The 25,974-nt window shown below is 43.3% G+C and overlaps 2 protein-coding genes across 2 annotated transcripts in view; one reads left to right on the top strand and one right to left on the bottom strand.

The window, feature by feature from the left end:
• Window positions 1-6,382, bottom strand: part of Dchs1 (dachsous cadherin-related 1) — a 33,115-nt gene extending 26,733 nt beyond the window's left edge. The window contains exons 1-2 of the mRNA XM_057777429.1: window positions 6,248-6,382; window positions 5,769-5,989 (exon numbers count right to left, since the gene is read on the bottom strand). The gene's annotated coding sequence lies outside the window, so the exon portion shown is untranslated. The remainder of the gene's footprint in view (window positions 1-5,768; window positions 5,990-6,247) is intronic.
• Window positions 5,616-6,242, top strand: LOC130879947 (basic proline-rich protein-like). Its single transcript, XM_057778763.1, has one exon. The coding sequence runs from the start codon at window positions 5,616-5,618 to the stop codon at window positions 6,240-6,242; it is 627 nt and encodes a 208-aa protein (XP_057634746.1).
• Window positions 6,383-25,974: the final 19,592 nt, after the last annotated feature.

Below are 25,974 nucleotides of genomic sequence, written 5' to 3'. Positions count from 1 at the left end.
GTGAAGACAGAAACTCAGAAGGCAGGTTGAGGGCAGGGAAGGACAATATGAGCACCTAGATGTTAGATGCAAGATTAATTACAAGGTCCTGCAGTCAAGATCCAGCATGGGAAAAAGTGAGATTCAATCAGCTAAGTTAGTAGCTGAAAACTTAAGACATTTTCTTCCTGAACCTTCCAAACTACTTTAAGTGGATGTCATTACTTTCATCTTCACCTGAGAAAATGAAGCTCTAATAAGCTTAGCCACCCATTAGAAGGCCTGAGGTACAGCTACTGTCCTTTCTCTTCCCTTCTTCCTCTTCTCCCTTCCTGGCAAGGCACAAGGAAGCCAAGTTCTAGGCTCTGAGAGATTACAAGTTCCTTCTACTGAGTTGGGTGCGGAGGAGGAAGACAGGTTTTTGGTTTTTTTTCCTAAACCAGGGAACTGGAAGTTCCCACCCTCAACTGCCAGTAGTTGAAGATGCCCTGATCTCAGAGAGTTACACAGGCGACTGTAGACACTGGAACAGAAGGGGCAGCAGCAGAACACTGGTGAGAAACTGAACTCCGGCAGCTGGAACTTCTGGGAGAGGCTTCTGATAACAGGTACCACCAGCCCCAGAGAGGGGAGAGTCCAGGCTGGTTTCTGTTGCCATGCCAGGCAAGAACTGGGCAAGGAGGAGAGTACAGGAATCAGGGAACCTGGGATTGGAAGGAGCAGGGACTGGAATGCCAGGAGTTGAGCTCAGGGTGGGTGGGCGCTGGAGGCGGGAACAGCCTAAAGCATCCCCTTAGGAGGGAATCTGGCAGGCCTATACTGCCTGGTGGTCTAGGGATAGGTATGGTGGTTAATCTTCATTGCCAACTTGACTGGATTTGGAATCCCTTACGAAGCAAGTCTCTGGGTTTATCTTCAAAGGTGTTTTCAAAGAGATGGAACTGAGGTGGGAACACCCACCCAAAGGCGGGTGCCATCATCCCATAGTTTTCCTGCCTGTCTGTGCAATGTGACCAGTCACCTCATGTTCCTGCTGTCATGCCTTCCACAGCACGGTGGGCCACACCCTCAAACTGTAAGCCAAATACAGCCTTCCTCTCTCACAAGTTGCTTTGGTCAAGTTATTCCATCACAGCAATGAGAAAATCAACTAATAGACCACAGCTTTCAGACAAGGGTCTCCAGGGACACAGGCTTGCTAACTCCCAGTGCTTCTTAAATAGCTGCGGAGTAAATGAAAGAAATAAAGCAGAGGAAGAGGATCCAGGAAAAGAGAAATCCGGGGTTGGGGCAGGAGAGATCCTGGGGTAAGAAAGGAGACGCTGTGGAGAGGTAGGGAAAGTGTCTCCCACATGGTAAGAGGACCCTGTGAAAATGCCTCCATTGTGTGGGCAGCCGGGAAGAGGTCTCCTCAACAGTGAGAGTGAGGAATGAGCTCACACATTCATTTCTTTGTTCCTTGTCGAGCCTGTGTAGTGAAACAAGGGTCACAAAGACGCAACCTTGAGGGTGAGCAGTCCTAGGTTTGTGGGAGAAACAGAGTAAGGATAAGCGATGACAAAAGAGAAACCCAGGAGCCCCTGGAAGAGTCAGAGTGACAAGGGGAAGCAGGAGGAAGGAAGGAAGGAAGGGCCGTGGAAGTCATAGCGCAGCGTGCGCACAGGTCCAGGGGCAATGGAAGGATGCACTGTCTGTTGGCAACTACGAGGAACTCAACAGAACTTGAGTTCAAAATCTGAGTGCTAGAGAAATAACAATGAGCTAAGGAGGCTTGGGGAGAGAAAATTATGATTCATAAACCGTATTTAAAAGTTGGGATTTCCTGCAAAGGAAACAGAAACACTAAAGCACAGTAAAATGGTTGGATTTGCATTTTTATTCAAGTGTTTCTTGCTGCAATGAGACACAGATTGGAAGAGAAATGGGAAGTACAGACCCATTAGGAGGTGCCTCCAAAAGTTCAGACAAAAAGGCTGCAGGCACAGAGGTGATGGAGGAAATGGGATGAGATGTCAGACACTGTGGAAAGGAGGCAGAATCAACAGGTTCCTGGTCTTACAGAAAGCAGTGGTTACAGCTAATGTCTGCTTGTAAAAACAGGGATTTGGGAAAAGAAGGTGAGTTCAAGTCTGTATATGGTAAGGGGTCTGTAAGCTATACATTATGATCAAGTATATCTCAGGTCAAAAAGGTCACAGCTCAGAGGAGAGGTATTTGGGACTCATCAGTCTATGACAGCTAAAACCATGCAAAAGAGGGAGATGGTCATCAGAGGCCCATGTCACTGAGATAATCAGATGCAGGTCAGAATCTTAACAGCAGTATTTAGGAGCCTTGCAAAGTACCCCAAAGGTACCCAGGACAGCCAGGAGGAGCTCCACACTGCTGTCATCTGATTTTTGCCTGCCACCTGGCACTAAAGTATCACCCCACTGAGGGTAGAAACAGTGACTCTACCATTGTATTCTCATCACCTAGCAGCCTGCCTAGCACATCGGGTCTCATTTCAAGTTAAGAGAATAAAGCGGTGACTCAGAAGTCAAAATCAAAAACAGCTCAGAGAGGAAAGAAAGCTCAGCTATGTCAGCTCCTGCCAAGAGGTCAAGCAGCTGAAGACTCTTGAAAAAATCCCCTTGATTTGGCAGGAGAGAGGTCACTTTCTCTCAGGGAGAAGAGTGTCTTTGGAGGAGTGGGAATAAATGAAGTGAGCACAGCTTGATGCAGAAGGGTCCCTCACAAAACACAATGGTGGAGTAAACTGAGGAAGCCTCTTACCTACAGGGCATTACAGGGTTAAAGATAGAATTCTGATGTGTCTCCAGGAGGAATGGAAGCAAGGATGAAACTAGAGACATGGGAAAGACAAGAAATAGTCAAGTTAAATCCCCATGATGCAGTGAGGAATGGTATCCTAAATGCAGGTGTGGGGGGCTGGTCTTAAGCAGAAGAGACACCTACTTGTTATTAGGGGAGGATGGATAAAGGACTCTAGAGGATGCCAGTGAGATGTGAGGAGGTAGAAAGTTGAAGGAATTCAAGCCAGGTGCCTTTAGTTCCTCCCGTGAGTGAGCAAACCAGATTTCCACTTTCCAGTTCTCCCTCCCTCCAACACCCACATTCACGTTGTCAGCTTGCTGACCCCGCTGTTTAAAGAGCAAGCCCTGTCTCCGGCTGCTCCTCCAGTGCACGCCAGCACGCCAGCATGACCCCCTTCCAGGGTTTCTGCAATACCCCACAGCTATTCCCAGGCGCCTCCCCCAGTCACCACAGACCTGCTGGAGTAGTGTTTCTAAAACAAAGCTGGCTACATCATTCCACAGCTTCAAATGATTTGATGGCTTTCCATTATTCTGGGGTCAAATGAGCTTCCTGTGGCCATGCAGCCCCTGGATGATCTCAGTTTCCTCCTGACACTCCCCTCTCTCTCCTCACTTCTTGCTGTAAATGTCACAATTACTGGCTTGCTCTACCCCTCAGACACAGATACGTGAACTTTCAAATGCCGTCTTCTTGGCGTGGAATAGTCTCCACCCATTCTGCCTCATTTTCATTTCTCCTTCCTCGATTGACTCCTGACTAATTCACCAGTTTTAAGGCTTCTTCCAGAAAGCCTCTTCTGAACTTTCCATGGTTGCTTATGCTGTCTTGATGAGCACTGCTATGTTATGACACTCAACCGCCCCCCTCCACACTGAGTGTGTAAGCCTGAGGGTAAGGAGCATATCCATTTTATTGACTTTTGGAAAAGCCCACTCTACTACAATGTCTGGAAAAAATAGATATTTTGTATGTGTTTGATGAATGAGCCAGTAAGTTAATTAGTCTATTAAAAACAATGGGGTGAGTGATTTGGGTATGTGAAAAAAATTCTTTATAGAAGGTCTGACCTGGGGATTTACAGAAACCATAATTTCAATATGTGTTACTTAGTGTAGCTGAGAAATCATTCTAGACAGAATTGATAATTCACATTTGAGAAGACTCAGAGACAATGGAGCAGAGTGTCAAGGAGTGTTTGAAGGGATGGTTCTTCACCAGTGAGGTGAAACAAGAGTCAAGCAGGAGCAGATTAGCAGGAGTTCAAAGGCAAGAGGTCAAGGGGAAAGGTCATATCTAGTTAAAGTTGCAGTTTTCAACATGTGGGTTTCACAGGGGTCGCCTGAGACCATCAGCAAACGCAGACATTCACATTACGATGCACAACAGTGTTGAAATTACAGTTATGAAGCAGAAACAAAAATAATTTATGGTTGGGGGTCACCACAGCCCGAGGAACTGTGTTAAAGGGTCACAGGGTCAGCAAGGTTGAGAACCATGGGATTAAAGAGTAGAACAAGAGAAAAGACATCTGAAAGCTGTGAAGAGATGGGGGTTATACGCAGAGTGGAGTGCGGGAGTTTAGTCCTGGGAGGAGAGAAGGTACCAGGAGCTAAAGAAACTGTGAAGCTGGTTTTGGGAGATACCTAGGGCCATGGTAGGATGTAGGGTCAGGAAGAAAACAGTCTAGCTCTCAGTGCCCAGGAACAGAAGTTCTGGAGGTCTGCCGTAACAAAACTACATCTCTCCTTGTAACGCAGACGGATGGCCCATGACTGTCTTCTAGACGCTGTACAAGAGGCTCTGCGGTAAGAGCAGTTGCAACCCAGCCTTCTGCTAGCTCCAGGTCTCTGACATACCTGTAATTCATGAGCAGGCTGAGGAAATCTATGAAAATCCCTATGATGTGCTGCCTGATAGTATTTCCAATGGACGTGTATTGGTCTGAGAGGCGTTGGCTGGACCATGGTCTCCTGTGGTATGAGTTGGCTGTGACAATGATGGCCAGGTATCCTGGGCTGTAACACTTCTGCTGTATGCACACTGTACTGACATTATCTCCCACAGGTACATTCTGGCTTGACAGACACCTATAATGGGTGTTAGTTGGTTCTGACAGGCCATTTTAGGGATGTCTGGGGACTATGTGTGTTATCTCTTGAGAATGTAAGTTGCCTGGGACTGAGTCCCTATGGGGTTGAGTAGGGCTATGATTGTGTCCCATGTGGGTATTTGAAGAGTTGACATAAGCGACAATATTTTTCTGGCCTATGACCTGTGGCTGTGGGCCCAGCCCATGCACACTGAGTTCATTGTGCCTTTGAGTTCTTTCTCCCCACCCCCTCCACGTGGGACCTAGGCTTGCAGTGACCTCTCTCTGTCCCCTTACCAAGACTCTAATTTAAGCATCCTGGACACAAACTCCCAGGCTCTGGCACCAGGATGCACTCAGAACACAGACTTTGTCCTCTCTCCTCTGCTTTTCTACTTCTGCCCCTCAGTTTCTTTGTCTGTGTCTCCGTGTCTCTGTCACACACCCATCCCTGCATTCTGACGTATGGCTCCAAAGAGCCAGGTAAAACGCACACAAGCACGCACTCTCACAAGGACCCGCTAGTCCCGACACAGCTCATTCTGACCCACACCCCCTCCAAGTGACACGCACATGCACACACAACCTCGCGAGGACACTCACTGACTCACACTCGTTGCACACACACAGCCCAACCCTCACTCCCCACCCCTTGCGCACACTCAAGCACTGCCACAGTCTCCCACTCGATGACACCCGCACACAAAGACCCCCCGGCCCTGCCCCCATGCTCACGTTCACGCTCGCCCTCTCCCGCAGGCCCCGGCCCCCCCTCCCCCATTGTCTCGGCACAGAACAAAGCCCCCGGCTCCGTCGCTGCCGCCGCAGTCGGGGAGGCCGACAGACCCCGCGGGTGCGGCCGGACGGGCCGGGCACTGACCTCCGCGCGATGCGGGCTCCTTTGCCAGGTTCTGGGGCGCCGTCCGGCTGCGGTCAACCCCCGGGGCAGCACCCGCCTTCGCGGGGCCTGGGGCCGCGCATCGTCCGCCCTGGTTGGCTCGGGCTCACAGTGCCCACGGTGCGGCCCGCCGTCCGTCTGCTCTCGCTCGGCCGTCGGTCGGTCCGTCCGTCTGTCCGCCACCGCCGCAGGGGCGCCGCCTCCTGCACAGCCACCCCGCGGAGGATGCAAGATGCGCCGCCGCGGCCCGAGCCCCCTCCCCTCCCTCCCTCCCTCCCTCCGCGCGGTAACCCGAGCCCCCGCCCTCCGCCGAGCCCCCGCCCCCGCCCCCACCCGCGCCGCCGCCGCCGCGGTCCCCGCGCCTCCCGCCCGCCCTCCACCCCTCCACTTCCCGGCCCCAGGCCCCGGCGCCGGATCCCGCCCCAGAGCCGCGCCGTCCCTTCTCCCTGCCACTAACGCACCAGATCCTCTTGTCCCGTCCGGTCTCCTTCATCCTCTCTGCTTTCCTTTCTCCATTCTGTACTGGTCTTCGCGTCTTCCATCCTTATTCCGCCATGGTCTGCTTCTGCCCCACTGCCCTGTTCTTTCTCGCCCCCTTCACACTTCTTCTTTATCCTCTTTTCCCTTCCCTCTGCTCAGTGCTCATTCTGTCTATAGCCTCCCTCCATCAAATCCTCCCGTCTTCTTACTCTGTCCGTCTGTCCGGTGGTCCTTTCGGCACCTTTTCCTGGGTCTTTCTTTTGTCCGTCACTCTTCTTGCTTCACACCTTTCCCTTCCCTTCATCTCCCCGTCCTTTCCTTTCTCCTCCCTTCCATCTTAACGCCTCTTACTACCCTGTGCTAGTTATCCCTGTCTCCATATCAGCCCTGGCTTCTCATTCTTTTGGTTCTTCGTCTGTCCCAAATTTGAATTTAGAGATTGAGAGTTATTGAACCATAGAGTTTAGGAGTGGTGGTCTGAGAGGATATTCCCCAGAAAAGTAAAATGAGAAACTGGGTAGGAATGTGACAAAAGTCTAGAGGGACCAATTTGGGAGGAGAGGAAGTGTGTGTGTGTGTGTGTGTGTGTGTGTGTGTGTGTGTGTGAAGTCTGTCAAGTGGATGACAGTAAGCAACCTGGAAGCTTTGATGCCCTGTCTCGGGTCCTTTCTTAGGGCTCTGAGCGATCCTGAAGGGAGAAAGGTGTTCTGGCCTATATAAGCGGCACAGAAAAACCAGGAACTTGTCGGGGGAGAGGACAAAGAGCCTCTCAGGCAAAAGACGGGAGCATGATCATCGTGGAAGAGTGGGAGAGGCTAAGATCCTCGATGGCATCTGTACTTCAATCTTAGGCAGCCGGGTGGGTGGTGGTGAGCTCAGAAGCTCGTGGAAGGGGTTGGTCTGGAAAGATGATGACTTGGGATTTGGGGCTGCTGACTTTGAAGTGCATGTTTGGTAGGTAGATCTGCAGTTTGGAGGAGCGGTCTGGGCTGGGCATAAATATTTGGTAGTCATCTGCAAATACCGTATAAGTTTGAATATAGGGTGAGGTTTTTGCTTTTTTGTTTTTCCAAAATCATCTGTCAGGAAAGAGGGAGTAACCTTATATTTGAGTCCTTGCAAAGTCTCTCATATTACAGGGTTTGCTCTCATTTACTTTATTTTGAACAACAAACCACTGGATAGGGCAGTATGGTATGGTGACTAAGCTTGTGGACTCCGGAGCCAGACTGCCTGGCTCGGGGTCCAGACTGCCGTTTTCAAGCTGTGTGCCTTTGGGAGAGTTAGCTAACCTGCTTCTACCTCAGTTTTCTCATTTAGGAACTGGATGTAAGGATTTAATTATTTAATATAGACAAAGTGCTATGTACCTGGTACTTAGAAAGTGTCCAATAAATTCTAAGTACTCTTGCTATCAGGACAAGACCTATTAACCTGAAATGCACTCCCCAATCTTATTCTGGATTTTTGTAGAGGTCATTTGTCACAGAATTCCTAGTTAAAGAAATTTAATACGGTATGATAACTATTCCCGGTGGTATGACCTCACAACTGCATGTGTTAGATGACTCTAAATATACATTTTAACGATTGCTTTAAAAAGCCATAATGTCGTACTTGGGAGTGGCAATTAGGATGCTCAAAATGTTCTGTTTGTTGACTCGAATGACATTTCATGAATATTTCACTTTAAGACAATGCATTGAGCTTAACACTTGACTTTTGCCCTTCCTGTACAAATGTTATACTTAATTAAAAAGTTAACAATTTAAAGCATGACTTTAAAATGCAATATGTCAAGTGACTCCATGAATCTACGCTCGCAGGGTGCATGCCAAAAACTACTGCCTAAATGTGATACAAATGGGGCTTGTGACTTGGAATAAAGTTTCCAATGACTGCATCACTTATGGATTCGAACTGTGCCATGTTCTTCCCCAAACCCTTCACTGAGAATGAAGAGAAGGTCTCCCATTCTGGGGAAATGTGACCTTGACGATGAGGTGGTCATTGCTTTTGAGGAACATGCTAAATGTATTAAAGCTGTTAATATCTTAAGAGGATGGAGAAAGGCAACATTACAAATCAGTGTTATTTTATTTGATATATAAATTTAAAGTATGTATAATGAACTGTTACACAATAGGTGCAGAATTTTCCTTCATCCTCATCTTTACAGAAATTAAGTTTGTTCTTTGAAAAAGATTTTTACTTTTATTATTTTTAATAATGTGTGTGTGTTTGAGTGCAGTGCCTGAGGTCAGAGGCATTGGATGGCCCTGGAGCTGGAGTTACAGGCAGTTGGGGGACACTTTGAGTGCTGGGAACTGAACTCTGCAAGAACAATATGTGCTCTTAACTGCTGAGTCAGCTCTCCAGCCTTGGAGCTTGGTGTGTGTGTGTGTGTGTTTAAGAGCTTGATTACAGGGAAAGAGAGAGACCTGTAGGGCAGGGGAGGTGGGTGACAGGAATTTTAGGAAGCAAGGTGAGTTTTTCAAATTGGAAAATCTGCATTTATTTATTTTCTACCTTTCATTTTTGACGGCACACAGCAAATAATTCCAGTCCTGGGAGGCTAAGCAGGAAGATTGCCATTAGGTTAAGGTCAGCCTGGACTACAGAATGAAAGAAACCTTGATGTGGGGGGAGAAAGAAGGAGGAGGAGGACAGAAAGGAAGAAAGGAAGGAAGGAAGGAGAGGAGAGGAGAGGAGAGGAGAGGAGAAGAGAGGAGAGGAGAAAGGAAGGAAGAAATTTTCAGGTTGGTCAAAAATCTTTGTGTGGGGTTAACCTTTGGTTTTGGTTTCCTCATATGGTAAATGTGGCAGAAGGTGAGTGAAACCCTATAGACCCATTATTGCTCAAAGAGAGTATGTATATTAGAAACGGGGAATGGCCTTGTTCAGTTCCCGAGCATCTCTAACATTTAAAGGTTGAGAAGAGAAGCTGGGAAGGTGGCTTAGTGGTTAAGAGCACTTGCTACTCTTCCAGAGGACCTGGGTTCAGTTCCCAGCACCCATACTGGGTGGCTGACAGAAGCTATAATTACAACTTCAACAGATCTGACTTCCTCTCCTGGCCTCTGCAAACATTTGCATACACTTGGTGCATGCAACTGATCCCCATTTTAGATTCATATATCACACACACACACACACACACACACACGGTTGGGGAAGACACTGAGGAAACAAGGAAGCAGGTGTGTAGAAAGGTAAGACGATTTGTTTTGTTATGGCGAGTTTAAGACGTATGTGAAGTATTTAATGGAAAAGGTCTAAAAGATGCTTGTGTATAAATTTTATATTCCAGAAAGGAGCTGAGCTGAGGGCACATAGTGTAGAGGCACTAGGATCAAGTGGTAAGTGGTGCAGTGAGAACTACGGTGCTCACTCAGCGGGAGTGGCTAGTGGTCAGAGTGTCTGAAGAAGTGTCACGGAGGACTGAGAGGAGCTGCAAAGCAGAACTCATCAGGAGAACACTGACAGATGTATTTTATTAGAAGTCAAGGAAAGAAACTTCTACTACAAAGAGCATTGTCAACAGAATAAAAACACCACAGTTAGACGCATCCTACAGTTCTCCCGTAGAGGAATTTGGGATACCTGATGGCGTTAGTGGTTACAGGAGAGGATGTGAAGATGACGAGTTACTGTAGTTTAAGGACAGAGTGGAGGTAAAACAGTGTGACAGTGCACAGGAGTATAAAGTTAGCCGTGTATGGGATGCAATATGCTTCTAATCCTAGAACTCAGGAAGGAGACTAAGGCAGGAGGATCATTAGTTTGAGATCAGCTGAGGCTGAGGATTTGTCTCAGAGACTAAGGCTGTGGGATGCAACTCGTTGTTCGGTGGTAGAGTGTTTGACTTGTACGTCCTTGTATTTGATCTTCAACAATATCTTCCCTGCAGCCCCCCCCCCTTGTAAATAGTCAATTGCCTGTTCAAGAAACCCAATTTGCAATAGCTTAGGAAATAAGGTAACTAAACCTAGATTCCAGAGCCCAAAAATGAAATGTTACTGAGACTTTGTGTCTAGTTCATGTTTTTCATTTCATTTCATTTTTCTTGTCAGCCTCATTTTTCTCCTACTGATTTTTTATACAAACTTTTTATTCTGGAGTAAATTTTAAACTTACCGAAAAGTCGCAAACATAGTATTGGGAGTTTCTGTATACTCTTCACCCAACTTCCTCTAATTAACATTGGCTAACACTGGTACATTGTCATTAACTCGAACACCAGACTTTGTTCTGATTTCACCAGTTTTTCCACTAATGACTTTTTTCTATCCCAGGATTCAATTTAGAATGCCACATTGCATATAGTCATCATGTGCAGTTTCCTCTGGTCTATGGCAGTTTCTCCATCTCCTTTTTAAAGTGTCCTTGACAGTTCCAAAGAGTACTGCTCTGGTATTTTTGTAGAATTTTCCTCAACTTAAATGTTTTTCTTAGGATTGACTATGGGAAGAGAATACTATAGAGATGAAGGTCCCTTTTCACTACATTCTACCAGGGAGAATGTGATATCAACACATTTTCTCTGCTGATTGTCTTGGTCACTGGATTAAAGTAGTATTTGCCAGATCCCAGGAAAGAAGAGAGGCTGGAGAATTACGGTCAGAGAATCATCCATGATAACAAGGAGGGTTTGGTTTTTACTGAGATGTTCTTGACTTTAAAGCCAAAGGAGAAGATGAGTGTAGTGGGAGCTGCGGGCTGTGTTCCGCCACCCCAGCTCCTGGTAGCCTGGCTAGCTTATGCCCCAAAATAACGACACATAAACTGTATTTTTTAAACACTGCTTGGTCCATTAGCTCTAGCCCTTACTGGCTAATTCTCATATCCCGATCAACCCATCTCTAATAATCTGTGTAGCACCAGTCTTACCGGGAAAGATTCAGCATGTCTGACCTGGCGGCTGGCTGCATTACGTCTGGCTCTGAGAGGAGCTGCCCTGCATCTGAGCTCACTTCTTCTTCCTCCCAGCATTCTGTTCTGTTTACTCCACCCACCTATGTTCTAACCTATGAGGGCCAAGCAGTTTCTTTATTTTTTTTTAATATTTATTTATTATGTCTACAGCATTCCTTCCATGTGTCCCCGCAAGCCAGAAGGGGTGCCAGGTCTCATTATAGATGGCTGTGAGCCACCATGTGGTTGCTGGGAATTGAACTCAGGACCTCTGGAAGAGCAGTCAGTGCTCTTAACCACTGAACCATCTCTCCAGCCCCTAGTTTCTTTATTTTTTAACCAATGACCTTCCTCCATCATTTCCCCTTTTTCTGTTTAAACAAAAAAAAGGAAGGCTTTAACTTTAACATAGCAAAATTACCTATAACAAAACAGTTATCAGGTAAAAATCACAATATTTACATCTATTTTATCTTTATCATAACTAAGGAAAACTATAACTATAACTAACTATTCTTCAACTCCATCAAAGACTCCAGAAAGATACAATATTACCTAAGCAAACAAGAAATAAGCAACTTCCAAACTCTAGAAATAACAGAGATATCTCGCTGCTTGGACAGTCACCCAAAGTTCCGCTGTACCGTTGGGGCATCCATCTTCGGCCTACAGGCCCATAGTATCCAGCAGACATTTCCATGAAGCAGGAAAATTCAAAGGCAGTTCAGTCACTATCTGCTGTGTCCTGCAGAATGTCTCGCAGACTCTTTCATGAATCAGGAACCCCAAAAGATCATCTCACCTTTAGACAATTTCAGCAGTCCTCTCTCTGTGAGTTCTCTGTGTCCAGTTTATACAATAGTCCAGGCAAAAGCAGTTTCTTGCCCAAATGGCTATCAAACTCCATAAGGAGCCTCTTCGATGCCCATCTTCCTCTCGAAGTAGATTGGTGCTGCCAGGAGCAGAGTGTCTCATTGTCATGAAAAGTCTTAAGTTATTAAAACATTAAATAGCATATTCCGTAGTCTTTGAAAGATATGAAGAATGTCTATCTAAAATATATCTATGTACATCTAGAAAATCTAACATGACTACAAACTTGACTATTATAGATAACTATTCATTAACAACTTATATACATAACATTTTTACATGAGCTACACAATCACAATACCTTAATCAATATCAGAAATACATATACATATAACAAAATTGACCTTAAATCTCTATCAATAAATCTATACTAATGCAAATTATTCATACCTCTATCATTTCCCACTTTAAATGTAAAAGAACATTTATAAACAATATTTGGGAATATGGACGTAGTTATTTCTCTCCAAACTGCTTCCTACTGAATGGGGGCGTTGTTAATCAGATATTTCAGTGTATAACCTGTGTGCTATATTCATCTCAGTCATCAATTGAGTGAAGTAATTTTTTGAAGGAGTTCACAGCAACCTTTCAGGAGGGCGTGGTCTATCATACGATATTGGGATAGAAGCAATCCAAAGAGTCTCATCCTCTGTGAAAACAAAAGAAGAAACTCCTTTCCAAAGCATCATGTCCTTAGATCCAAATTCTGAAGTCAAGGTATTTTCAAAATATCTATGTTGGATCAGTTCAGTAGCATTTATAAACAAATATCTTTTAGCAGCTGTTGCTCCTTCCTCAGCATTCAAACAATTCAAACAGAGCATAATAGCATATAGTATCAAGATTCTCATTGTATTTTCCATCTTTGTGCGGCTTTATTTTAACCTCTATTTTGTTTATTTTTACTTTTATTTTATATTCTCTGTGTATCTTTGTCCTGGAATAACTCTGTAGACCAGGCTGTCCTTGAACTCTCAGAGATCCATCTGTCTCTGCCTCTCAGGCACTGGGATTAAAGGTGTGTACTGTCACACCTTGAAGTCACAGAGGTCAATCTCCCTCTGCCTCCCAAGTGTTGGGATTAAAGGTGTGTACTACCACACCCAACTACTTCCTTATTTTTGTTTTTTTACTTTAAGAATTTTAACTTTTAGCCTGCATATATTTTTAACACACTGTAAATCATTTAAAGGTTTTCTTTGTTTTTGAATCTCTCTTTACTGTATCTCTCTCTTTTTCTGACCACATGAGCCTTTAAATTACTGAGCAATATGGGTAGGATTAAAGCTGTGGCTTTGCCGGCTAGATCCAGCCCATTTCTTAGCTTTCCAGCCTCATGGCAGAGGTACTGCTGGAGCCATTTTTATTGCCACAAGTCTAAGTCTATGGCGTTTCAAGGTCCCTGCCAGTAAGCAAGCTGCAACAGACAACACTCAAGTCCTCTCTCTGTAGTCGGCCCTCCTTCCTCAAACAGTCAGAGTTTGCCCTGGCAGGACGGCCCAGAAAGCCCGCATTTTAAAACAGCACAACTTTTTTCCTGCTACGGCTGAAAATAAACAAGCATGCAGCCAGCTTTTATCAATACCATTTAAGTGTTTCGTGGCAGGATCTCTTAATGAGCTGCAGGGTTTTGCAGCTAAAGCTGAGTCAGGAAGCCTCTCTTAGATAAGAGCGCTTGCTTGCCTCTAGCAAGCAGAGCAGACCCAAGAAATTGCTGCTACCACGTCGGGCACCATTTTGTAGTGGGAGCTGCGGGCTGTGTTCCTGCTGCCCCAGCTCCTGGTAGCCTGGCTAGCTTATGCCCCAAAATAACGACACACAAACTGTATTCTTTTAAACACTGCTTGGCCCATTAGCTCTAGCCCTTACTGGCTAATTCTCATATCCCGATCAACCCATCTCTAATAATCTGTGTAGCACTAGTCTTACCGGAAAAGATTCAGCATGTCTGACCTGGCGGCTGGCTGCATCGTGTCTGGCTCTGAGAGGAGCTGCCCTGCATTTGAGCTCACTTTCTCTTCCTCCCAGCATTCTGTTCTGTTTACTCCACCCACCTATGTTCTAACCTATGAGGGCCAAGCAGTTTCTTTATTTTTTAACCAATGACCTTCCTCCATCAGATGAGGGATGCAGACGTGTGCACAAGTGAGGGTGTGTGGCACACTGTGTGTGGGCAGACAGTATACGGACAGAAATTTGAGGCCATTGAACTTAATCTGTCTCTCTCACTGGGAGGAGTTTAGATTTTGTGGGGAATGAGGCATAGGGGAAGCAATATGCTCTAAATCTTGAGGAAAGTTTTAGAGGAATAAAACATTAGTTTTCTTTTTAAAGAGGGGATGACTCATGGCCTTGTAGACCTGAAGGGCCAGGGAGTGGATGCTGGTGACAGAAGAAAGACATATTCACTCCCTTGAAGTCTCTGATGATAAAGATGAGGGGTCATTTCACGACCTCACCAGGGATGGGAGAGACATGGTAATAAGGTGGCAGATTCACAAAGGCTGAGTTATGAGGATGGAGAAGTAACTGTCTTTACTCAGGCTTGAAACACGCTAGGTCCTTCTTTCTTATCCCATTAAGTGTGGAGGAAGGTGCAGAAATGGGGTACTTAAGCAACACCAGGGCATTTACCAGGAAGTGGAGGCTGGGGATATAAAAATGGGCTGGTAAGACTTTGCCACCATGAAATGGAGGTTTCCGAACAGACCATGACGTGGACTGAATCCATGATGGAAAGGGCTGTCAGGAAAGCAGTTGAGGCAGAAGGAGACCCAGGGTGGCTGTGACCAATGGGAGAGGACAGATGACAAGGAGGCTGCCCAATGTACGTTTCCAGAGCAACAGAGCTGCAGGCAAGGCTCATGGCCTCTCTTACTCATTTGTCTTTTCTTTTTTCTTTTTTTTTTTCATTTGTCTTTTCTTAGGGAGAAAGAGGCACTAGCTTAGAATCTTTGCCTTCATCCCCATTCAAAGCATTTCAGAAGGAGTCACAGTCATCAGTCTCAGTGAAGCCCAGGCTTGGAGGAAGTGAGCAGTGTTGGAAAATGGCCCAAGCCCAGCACTGCTTAAGTTGAAGACTTTAAAGAGCAAGAATGTTTTTCAGACTTTGAAGGCATTCAGCTCCCTATAGAGACTCTAGGGACAAAGGAAGGAAGTTCCCGGTTCTCTCCTGAGAGCTGAAGCCAGAGCAAGCAACAGAATCTAGAACACAGGTGGAGAGCTTAGCTGTGTAGTCCAGGGAGCCCTCCTGTTGGACAACTAAGGATGGCCAGTGAATTTTAGCTCATAGAGTGGCCAATTGGTTAGAAATGACCAATTTTGTCAATTACCAGAATTTTATTTCTCTTAATTATGTGTAAAATTTAGAACAACTTGAATGTTTGCATTCATTTAAGCAAATTTAAAGATTTCCATTCAGTATCGGTGTCATTTAAAGTTTAGTTTAATTTAATTTAGCTTTAGTTTTTAATTTATTTGCAGCTGTTTTACTGAAGTCATTTTGCTATGGCTGGCCAAGTTTCAGTGAATTCTAAGTTTTTCCTTACTTTGAAATTATAACTTTTGGGAATGGGATTTTCTTGTGTATTTTACTCCACAGTCACTGTGCGATGACTCAAGTGTACAGCATTTTATAAACAATTGGGGCGAGGGTTCTTCTCAAATATTTTCAGTATAATATTTTTTCTTCATTACTTTGTGAGTGTGTAAATATATTTATATTGAGATAAGGTCTTGCTTGATACGTAGCCTAGGTTGGGCTTGAAGTTGTGATTCTCCTGCTTCGGCCTGACAAATGCTGGAATCACAGACATGTACCACCATGCTGGATGCATGTACATTTTGAATAGATGTGGGCTGGGAGATAACTCAGACATGGAAATGTTTGCTCTGTAAGCAGGAGGACCCAAGTTCCTCTTCAGAACACCCCTTCACACACACACATGTATGTATGCTTGTTTTTGTTTTTGTTTTTAACAAAGGCTGGGTCTGGTGGCTTCTTTGTAATCCTAGTGTTAGGGCGGCAGAGGGATCCCTAGGGCTTGTTGGCCTGCTAGCCTCCCTAGACTATTTGGTTAGCTCCAGGTCAATGAGAGACACTATCTTTTTTTTTTTTTATAAAAGTATACACACATACACCACCACCACCACACCACCACACACATACACCACACATCCATATACACAAGGGCTGGAGAGATAGTTCCAATTAAGAGCGCTTGCTGATCTTCCAGAAGGTCAGGGTTCAACTCCTAGCACAACCTTAGTTTACAACGTCCATTCTAGGGGATCTGACTCCTTCTTCTGTCCTCTGTGCATACTGTGTGCCCATGGTGCAGAGGCATACATGCATCAATGCACATAAAAATAAATAAATCCTTTAAAAAACAAAGGAAAGTGGATGGCATCTGAGGAATAACGCCTAAGGTTGTCTGTCGGCCTTCTCACATACATGGACATGTGCACACACAATTACAAACAAACATTTTAGTAGATGTGTAGATATGACCTGAAAACTTAACCTTATTTTATTTCTGTGGGCTTGTTTGTAAACAGTATAATTAATATTTACTAGAGAAAGGGATAAAATTAGTGATATAAAATTCTGTTACAGACACATTAATTCAAAACAACCATCCTAAGATATCATAATGGCCACTGAAAAACGGATTTTCTGCTGTATCCATCTCTCATGTGGGTATTGTGGATTCGAACTCATGTCTTCATGCTTTCTCATCAAGCATTTTACCGACAGAGTCATCACCCCAGACCAGATTTTACTCTTTTCTTCTTATATCGTCTGTCTTTCCTCCGTGATGTCTGTCTACTTATTTGTACATATTCATAGTTATTTAAAACTCCTGCTTTGATAATTAATAAGTCTGCATTATATTTATCTTTGGTTCTATATTTTTTTAGGCTATTTTAAAAAAAATACCTTTTATCATGCCTTGTAATATCTTGTTGAAACCGTCATGGTGTATTGATAGAAGGAACTAAGGGAATTTTTTTGTGTGTCTGTGCGAAGTTTGTAATGCACGTTAGGGGAGGACTTGGGTGAGTTTACTCTTTTCTGTGGCTGTGGTGATGAATTTAAACTTATTTTTTATCTTATTTTTGTCTTCTTTGTTGTCAAGGTTTTCCTGGAGATGCCTTCTTAAATAGAGTCAAGGGCCTTCAGTTCTCTTAATCCTAAATTCCTGCTATTAGACAGGAGCCCTGTTAGTAAATATGAGGAGGGTAGGAAGCATCCTGTAGTCTTAGAGTTCCGTGTCAGTCTTTCAGGAGCCTGTGTTCCTGACAGTTGCCATTGTCTATTAGCTCCATCCATGCCTTACAGCTTAGACATACAGGAAAGGGAAATACAGCTAAAAGTGGACATTTCTCTTCCTCCATATTGGCTGGGATTCAGTGTAACCCAAGTGGACCAGCCTCTGCTAAAGCAGTTTCCCATGAGGTCAGAGCCTTTGTGGGGAAAGAGGTCTGGTTGAATTTCTGATTCATTGCTTTTCTCGTCCCCCTACTGGAAGCAGGAGGGATTTTTTTTTTTTCTAGTTCGTGGTGAGAGAGCCTGTGGGCCATCCAGTTCTTACCAGATAATCAACTGGTTTGTCTGGGCACATGTATATTTAAATCCTTAGCCCATTTTTAAATTGGGTTGTCTTTTTTGTTGTTGAGTTGTATAGATTATTTATAGTTTTTGTTGTTGAGACGGACATCTTCAACTTAGGGTCCTCCTACTGTTATCCCCCAAGGGCTAGAATTACAGATGTACATGCACAGTATGCTAACACGAGAAAGTCCTGAGTTTCGTCCCTACTAGAACTTTCTGCGTGTTAGCACACTACCGACTGGGCTAAACCCCCAACCAAAGAATTTTTTCTTAATATTCTCAATATAACTTTCCCATCAGATGTGTTCTGCAACCATTCCATCTTAGTGTAGTGCATTTTTTATTTCTTGATGATGTATGTACAAGCACAAAAAGATTTAATTCACTAAAGTTCAATTTATCTAATTTTTCTTTTGTTGCTTGAGCTTTTGGGGCTATATCTAAGATACTGTTGTCTAATACAAGATTAAGATTTACTGTTGTGATTTCTCCCCAAGAGTTTTAATAACTTTAAAAAAGCATTTGTAGCTGTTTATTTGTTTTGTTTTTATTCTTTGACAGTGTCAAACCTCTATATAATGACCTTCAGTCATTACCATCTTTCATCTCTCTCCTCTCCCACTGAAATTACTTCCCAAAGTCTCCTTCCTATTTTCATGTCACCTTTTGGGTATAAGTCACTGAGTTTAATTAGAGTTGCTTACATGAGTATGGGTGGGAGGCTATTTACTGGCGCATGGGAAATTTATCAGTGGTTACACCACTGAAGAAAGTAGCACCTTCTCCACCAGCAACCATTAACTACCATTAGACTCTCAAGGAGGAGTTGGGACCTCATGGGTCCCTTCCCTATCCACATGCAATGCTGATGGGCCTAAATCTTATGTAGGCAGGTATGTAGGTCACTGCAATATGTTTACCTTACATCCAAAAGACTATTAATTTGTTCCCCATCCCCTGGTTCTTATGTTGCTTCTGCTCCTTCCTCCTTGGTGTACCCTGAGCCTTGCAGGAGGTGATACAGTTGGAATGTTAACTAGTAACTTCAACTTCTACATTTATATCAGTCATCTGCTTGAGCTAATGTTTATGTGTAGTGTTAGGTCGGGGCCTACCTCTTTGAATTAATGTCCCCCAAAGAAATCCATGTGAAGACTTGGTTCCTATAGTGGTGGTATCAGGAGTTACTGAGAATCATTGAGATGTCAGGACCTGCTGAGAAGTCTTTAATTCACTGGGGACATACTTTCAAAAGGGATTGTGGAACCCTGCTGTGCTATTAGGCTTTTTGTCAGCTTGATAGAAGCTAGGGTCCTATGAGAAGAGGGAACCTCAATCGAGAAAAGGCCTCCATCAGAGTGGCCTGTTGACAAGTCTGTGGGGGAATTTTCTTGGTCATTGGTTGATGTGGGAGGGCTCAGTGCACTGTGAGTGATGCCATCCCTGAGCACGTGGCTGTGGATTGTTTAAGAAAGCAGGCAGGGTGGGCAAGGCATATAGAGAAAGCCAATAAGCAGCACTCCGCCATGGCTTCTTTTCCAGTTCCTGCCTCCAGGTTCCTCTCCTTCTTGATGGACTGTGAATTGAAAGCTGAAATAAACCCTTTCCTTCCCTAGTTGCTTTTAGTCTTGATCCCTATCACAACAATAGAAAGAAAACTAAGACAACTGCTCATCCCTTCTCTCTCTGTTCTGGTTGGAGAAGCATTTTGCTTCAGCCCATGCTATCTAATATTGTCCTCTATGCCATGAGTTGATACAATCAGGGATAATCTTTACCAAACCTGCATTATGCAGTGTGAACATTAAATCTACCAAACTATGAGTTAAAGAAAAAGTTTCTCTTTATAAAATTGTCTCAGGTGTTTCCCTGCAGTCATGTGAAACTAAGGCACGATCTAGCTTTATTCTTCTGCACGTGGATATCTAGGCCTCTGTCTTAGGGTTTCTACAGCTGTGGTGTGTGACAAGACACCACAACCAAAGAGAAAGCTGGGGAGGAAAGGGTTTATTCGACTTACACTTTAGCACTGAAGGAAATCAGGACAGGAACTCAAAACAGGGTAGGATCTCAGAAGCAGGAGCTGATGAAGAGGCCATGGGAGCTGCTTATATGCTTGCTTCCCCTGGCTTGCTCAGCCTGCCTTCTTATAGAAACCAGGACCAGAAGCCCAGGGATGGCACCACCCACTGTGGGCTGGGCCCTCTCATATTGATCACTAATTGAGAAAATGCCTTACAGCTGGGTTTCATGGAGGTATTTCCTCAACTGAGGCTCCTTCCTCTGGTGGCTCTAACTTGTATCAAGTAGACACACAAAACCAGCCAGTACAGTCTCCCAGGGCCATTGACAAAGCTACTCTTTTAAATTTTCTTGTATATTTGTCAAAAATTAATTGGCGAGCTGGGTTTGATGGCGCATGCCTTTACTCTCAGCACTTGAGACAGGTGGATCTCAGTGAGTTCAAGGTCAGCCTGGTTTACCTAGTGAGCTACATTCCCTGTCTCAAGAAAAATTGATAGTAACTGTAAGATTTTATTTTTGTATTCTGGGTTATATTCCATAAAACACATATTTCTTTATGTTAGTATTATGAAGTCTTTATTACTCTGTAGTAAGTTTTCAAATTGGAAAACTTCCAGGCTTATTTTTCTTTTTAAAGACTATTTTGGCTCTCTTAAGTTCCTTGACTTTCCAAATGAATTACCTTTTCGTTTGGCATTTTGTGTATGCAAGCTCACAACTGCGATTTTGATAGGAAGACAATGAAATCTATAAGCCGGTTGGAGGACACTGAAATCTTAATCATGTTAAGTCTGTTAATCCACAGCATGTGATGTCTTCCCGTTGATTTAGTCCTCTTAAAATTTCTCTCAAATATGCTTTGTAGTTTTTGGTGTGTAAGTTTTGTCCTATTTTGTTAAATTTCTCTATTAGTTTATTGATCAATGCTATTGCAAATAGAATTCTTTAATTTCATTTTTGAATTATTTCTGTATAGAAATAAAGTAGATTTGTATATGCAGATAAGTTTTAAATACCAATATGGTATGCTATACCCTTGATTTTTGTAGTGTATGTACTTAGGATTTTTAAAATATACATGATCATGCCAAATTCATATAAAGGTAATTTATCTCCTCATTAAAATATTTATTACTTTATGTGTATGAGTATTTTGCCTGTTCGCATGTATGTACACGTGTGCCTGGAGCCGGTAAAGGTCAGAGGGGGTATTGGTTCCCCGGGACTGGAGTCACAGACAGTTGTGAGCCACTCTATGGGTGCTGAGAATTGAATGCTTCTCTTCTGCAAGTGCAGAAGATGTCTTTCACTTATTTTTTATTTTTCTTGCCTAACTGATCTAATGGAACCTCTAGTCTCGTACAATATTAAACAGAAGTAGCAATGTTGAACATTTTTCTTTTGTCCAAGATTTTAGGGGACAATGTCCTGTCTTTCCACATTAAGTATTAGGGGTAGGTATTATTTCATAGACAGGCTTCTATATAAATATTTTCATAATTTTTTGAAAATTTCATACAGTGCACTTTGATGGTGTTCATCCTCCGTCCTCATCCCAGATCCACTCTCATCTTCCTCTCTCTCTCTCTCTCTCTCTCTCTCTCTCTCTGTCCTTTTTCTTTCTCCCTCTCATCATTTAGTCCAATTTGTGGTGTCCGTATACTCCTGGGTGTGGGGCTATACGCTGATAAATGATTGACCTGCCAGGGCCCACACCATTAAAGAAGACTGACTCTCATCCTCCAAGAACCATCGACTGTCCATACCTCTCCAGAGATGAGGTCTCATGAACCTCTTCCCCTCTGTGCTAGAAAGTCGACTGCCTTAGTCCTGTACTGGCAGCACAGTGCCATGAGCTCATGAATGCAGTGGCCCCATCATGTCCAGATGACACTCTTCTGTTCTAGTCCTCCCTGATCTCTGGCTCTTAACAATCTCTCCACCTCCCCTTCATGATGGTCCCTGAGCCTTGGGCAGGAGTGTAATATAGAAAGACATAACTTCTTGTTTCTTTTTCGAGACAGAATTTTTCTCTGTAGCCCTGGCTGTCTTTGAGGTCACTATGTAGACCAGGTTGTTCTTGAACTCGCAGAGATCCACCTGCCTCTGCCTCCCAAGTGCTGGGATAAAAGGCGTGCGCCACCATGCCCAGCATTAAACATTCCTCTTTTTTTTTTTTTTTTTTTTGGTTTTTTTGTTTTTTGAGACAGGGTTTCTCTGTGGTTTTGGAGCCTGTCCTGGAACTAGCTCTTGTAGACCAGGCTGGTCTCGAACTCACAGAGATCCGCCTGTCTCTGCCTCCCGAGTGCTGGGATTAAAGGCGTGCGCCACCACCGCCCGGCCCATTCCTCTTAATAGGTTAGAAAATTTGCATTTATTCACGGTTTCAAAAAATATCAGATTTTGAGAAATTCTTTTTGTCTCTACAGTGTTGTATCAGCCTTTATTTTTTGATATGGTAAACAATATACTAGTTGATTTTAAGATAATAAACCAAGGTTGCATTCCTAGAAGAAGTTCCATTTGATATAGTATATAATCCTTTTTATAGCTGTAGGATTTGTTAGCATTTTGTTGAGTAGTTTTGTTCATATTATTAAGAATTTGTTATCTTGAAATTCTTTGTGTGGTTTTTAGTGTAAGCAAGAAAGATTTGCCTCATTGAAAAAGTTGGCGTACTTTAACTATTTTTAATTCACAGATATATTTATAAGCTCAACCAAAGGGTGTTTCTATTTATTTCAGGCATCTGAATCCCAAGTGTCTGAACTATGTAACACACAAAGAATGGCATCAGATAACCTATCTAATGTAGAGATTTTGGTAAAATTAAAGCTAAATTAAGTTGAACTAAAACTATTTAAAAAGCTCAAAAAAAAAACCAATCTAGAAATATTAAACTGTTTTATGCTACTCAGTTGTTTTGAACTCTGTACATTTCAGACAAAAGTAATTTTTAGGTAAAATGACAGTTGTAGGAAACTGGAAGTTGGTTTTAAAAGCAAAATTTTAAGGGTTAATAATTTTGCAAAATTTGGTGAATTTGCCTGTAGGAATCTTGATCATTGAATGAACTGTGCTCAACAAGTACATTTCTAGACTAACTGATGAATTTTGAGGAGCATATGATGGTAAAGAGAGTAGAAATTAAGGCAACCTTGTCTGCTGGCAGTAGTGGTGCACGGCTGTAATCCAGCACTCAGGAGGCTAGAGCAGGAAAATGAGGAATTTCAGGCTAGATTGGGCTAGATAATGTGTGAAGTTAGTTGGGCAACACGGTGAGCTCCTGTCTTACACACACACACACACACACACACTTCCTAGAGTCTCCATTATTTAACAGCGAATGCCCATATTTCTAAGTCCAATAGCCAAAGATATTCATTAAACCAGTGCTCTGAATCCTAGCCATCTTTAATTCTGAGAATACAAAAATGAACTTGTGTCTGCATCCAAGGCTCATGAAATACTGGATGACATGCACAGTTGACATTTTCACACTCTCCTCCAGATTCTGAGACCCCAGCACAACGCTGCAGTCCCTCTTTTGAGCATCGGAACAGGGCTCTTCTTTTCTTCTGTCTAGCATTGTTATTTCAGCTTCATCCTAGATCCCTGCTTCCTTTTTTCTTGGCATTTTCAGTCTGCAAAATCTCACCTAGTCAAATTCCATTCAGTTTTCATTTCATGTGCATGACTCTCTGTGTTGCCTGCTCATGTATAGCCTCTGAGTTCCAGAAAGCAACCAGTGAGTGTGTCCCTCTACAGGAATATGCCTACTACAAACTTTCTCACATTACAATAACCTCAAATCTGCTTCTGCTCTACTAGGCCTTGTTTGTGAGCAGAAACTTCCAGCCAAGTATGTACGCAGAAACCCGTGCGTGTCATGCTTGACTTAAAACTGGTAGGAGAGGAGCACCTTGGAAAAATAGGGGGAGGGGATGCTATGATCAGAATATACTGTACGAAAAAATTATTTTCAATAAAAGTATTAAAAAACTACAAAAAAAAAAAACCAAAGCAGCTTTTCATCCACTTCATGTCATCACATACAAGACCATCCTTTTCTTTAGTTATCTGGTCCTTCGTCTCCATTTCCCTCCTGTCTCTGGCCTAGCCTAGAGCCAACCACTTCTTTTGGATTCCTCAACCAGCCTCCTACCGGATATTTTTGCTTCTTGTTTTGCCCATTTAACCTTTCTTCTAGCCTGATGCAAGAATAATCTTTCTGAAATGTAAATCTGATCCTCTTTTTCTCCATTTAAAAATCCTTCAGTGGCTTCCTCTAGTTTCAGGCTTCTATCCAAGCACTTTATCATGTCCTACAGGATCCTTTGTAACCAGATCTTGCCGGGATTTCCTGCTTCACTTCCTGCCCTTTTTCCTGAAGTATAAAATCCCAGCTGTACAAAATCACTTATTTGGAATTTCCAAACCATTCTATGTTGTTTCATAATTCAGTGCCTTTATACTTGCGGATCTAGTCGCCTGGAATTTTGATTTTTTTTCTTCCCCATTCTGTTTTTTTGTTTTGTTCTGGATAGAGTCTTACTATACCCTTGACTACCTGGAACTTGAATAAACCAGGCTGGCCTGGAATATGTAAGAGATCCGCCTGCTTCTGCCTCCCTGAGTGCTGGGATTAAAGGCGTGTTCCACCATACCTCCCTCTTCCCCACTCTTCATGAAGACCTCTCACTGAGGTCCAGCACTTGAATTATTTCTTCTGGGTTCTGCTTTGACCTCCTTCTTCCTTGCTCCTTCAGTGTGCCTCCTGCGCAACCACTTTGACATAACTGTGTGACTATGCTGTCCTTCTTTATAAGGTGTCCTTTTATTTAAATAAGTCATTGGATCTCTGAAGGTTTATCTCTGCATGCTCTATCGTATCAGTGGTTTGAAGGATTATGTTTGATAAATTTATTCAGCAATATTTTGAGTAAACTGTGTGACTGTGTTCCGTGAGGAATCTTGAAGGCTCCTTTTTGTGCCTTTTCTCAGTCTCCGTAGGTTCTGTATACTGTCTGTCCTCCCAATGTCTGACCTCAGCCTCCTTTCCTTCTGCATGTGTACTCTGAGTCACCCCATCCATTTCCTTAGCTTTAATTGCTGACAACTCCCAAATCTGTTCTCCCAGCAAAGACCTCATTCTCCAGCTCCAGATGGTCCCAGGCATCTCAAAGTCAGCACGTACAAAATTGAACTCTTTTCCCTCTTTCATTCTTTGTGGGATAAAAGGAGAAGAAAACTGTAGAAAAGTTTTGGAAATCATTGTAAAGAAAAATTCTCAGAAATTAAGCCGGGGCAATGTCATTAAACTTTCAGTACCATCATGAGGGACCGGTTTTGTATTTTCATCTTGAAATGAATACCAGTAAAACCCCTCTAATGGTGTGTTCTCATACTGGATAAATAGTGGATTACCAAGATATATGTGGAGCTACAGTGTAAACAAAGCCTATTTTGAAAGACAGTTTGTGTGTGTTGTGTGTGTAATATATAACATATAACTCGTAAGAACTAAAATGTTATTTTTATATTGAACAGACACATTGTGGAGAAGAATGCGAAATCTCAGGAAAGTTTAAACTCCTTTCCTCAAAATGTAAGCACACAGACCACTTCTAAGATGAAAGCATCTTGGACTGAAGTACTGAGTTTATGCTGAAGAGTCAGAGGACAGCTGCACTGTGCCCATGCATTTAAGAGCGTACAGAAGGGAGCCTTCAGGGTACAGACATTATCCAGGGTGAACAATGGGGAATCAGCTTTGCAGGAAGTTCTTTTTTTCTGATGAAGTAGGAGGAAACAGGGGAAGGGAGGAGTTATTAAGGAGAAACTCTCAGATCCAAGTTGAAGAAGTCTGTAAAACACATTGACTCACTCAATAGACCCTTGATGTCAGCTTTGCTTCATGTTCTTTACTGGGTGGCGGGAGAAATGAATTTGATGTGTTTTTTGCCCTTGAGGAACTCACTATTTAGTGATGGATTCTAAATAATAGAATTATTCAGTCACTATGATAAAAGTTGTACAGTGTGAAATTGGACCACTGGAAAATAAAGTTAAGGAAATAATTCTGTTTGTAGTACTATCAGGGTTAGAGATGTTGTTCAGGGCTAGTGCATTTGCCTAGTATGTGAAAGAGCCTGGGTCCAATCCCCAGCCTAAAATACACAGGAATAAATATAATTAAGGATGTAAAAGATATGTAATTAAAACCTAGCACTGATAAAAAGACATTGAAAATGGCATTGAGAAGTGGAATAGTGTCTC

This window comes from Chionomys nivalis, chromosome 8 (genome assembly GCF_950005125.1).
Source record: "Chionomys nivalis chromosome 8, mChiNiv1.1, whole genome shotgun sequence".
NCBI classification, from domain to species: domain Eukaryota; kingdom Metazoa; phylum Chordata; class Mammalia; order Rodentia; family Cricetidae; genus Chionomys; species Chionomys nivalis.
The sequence above is the reverse complement of the archived record's forward strand: the minus strand, read 5'-3'. Positions and strand labels throughout refer to the sequence as shown.

Bases quoted from the DNA above. Each gene is read 5' to 3' on its own strand.
- LOC130879947 (XM_057778763.1), top strand. From the start codon at position 5,616: ATGCTCACGTTCACGCTCGCCCTCTCCCGCAGGCCCCGGCCCCCCCTC.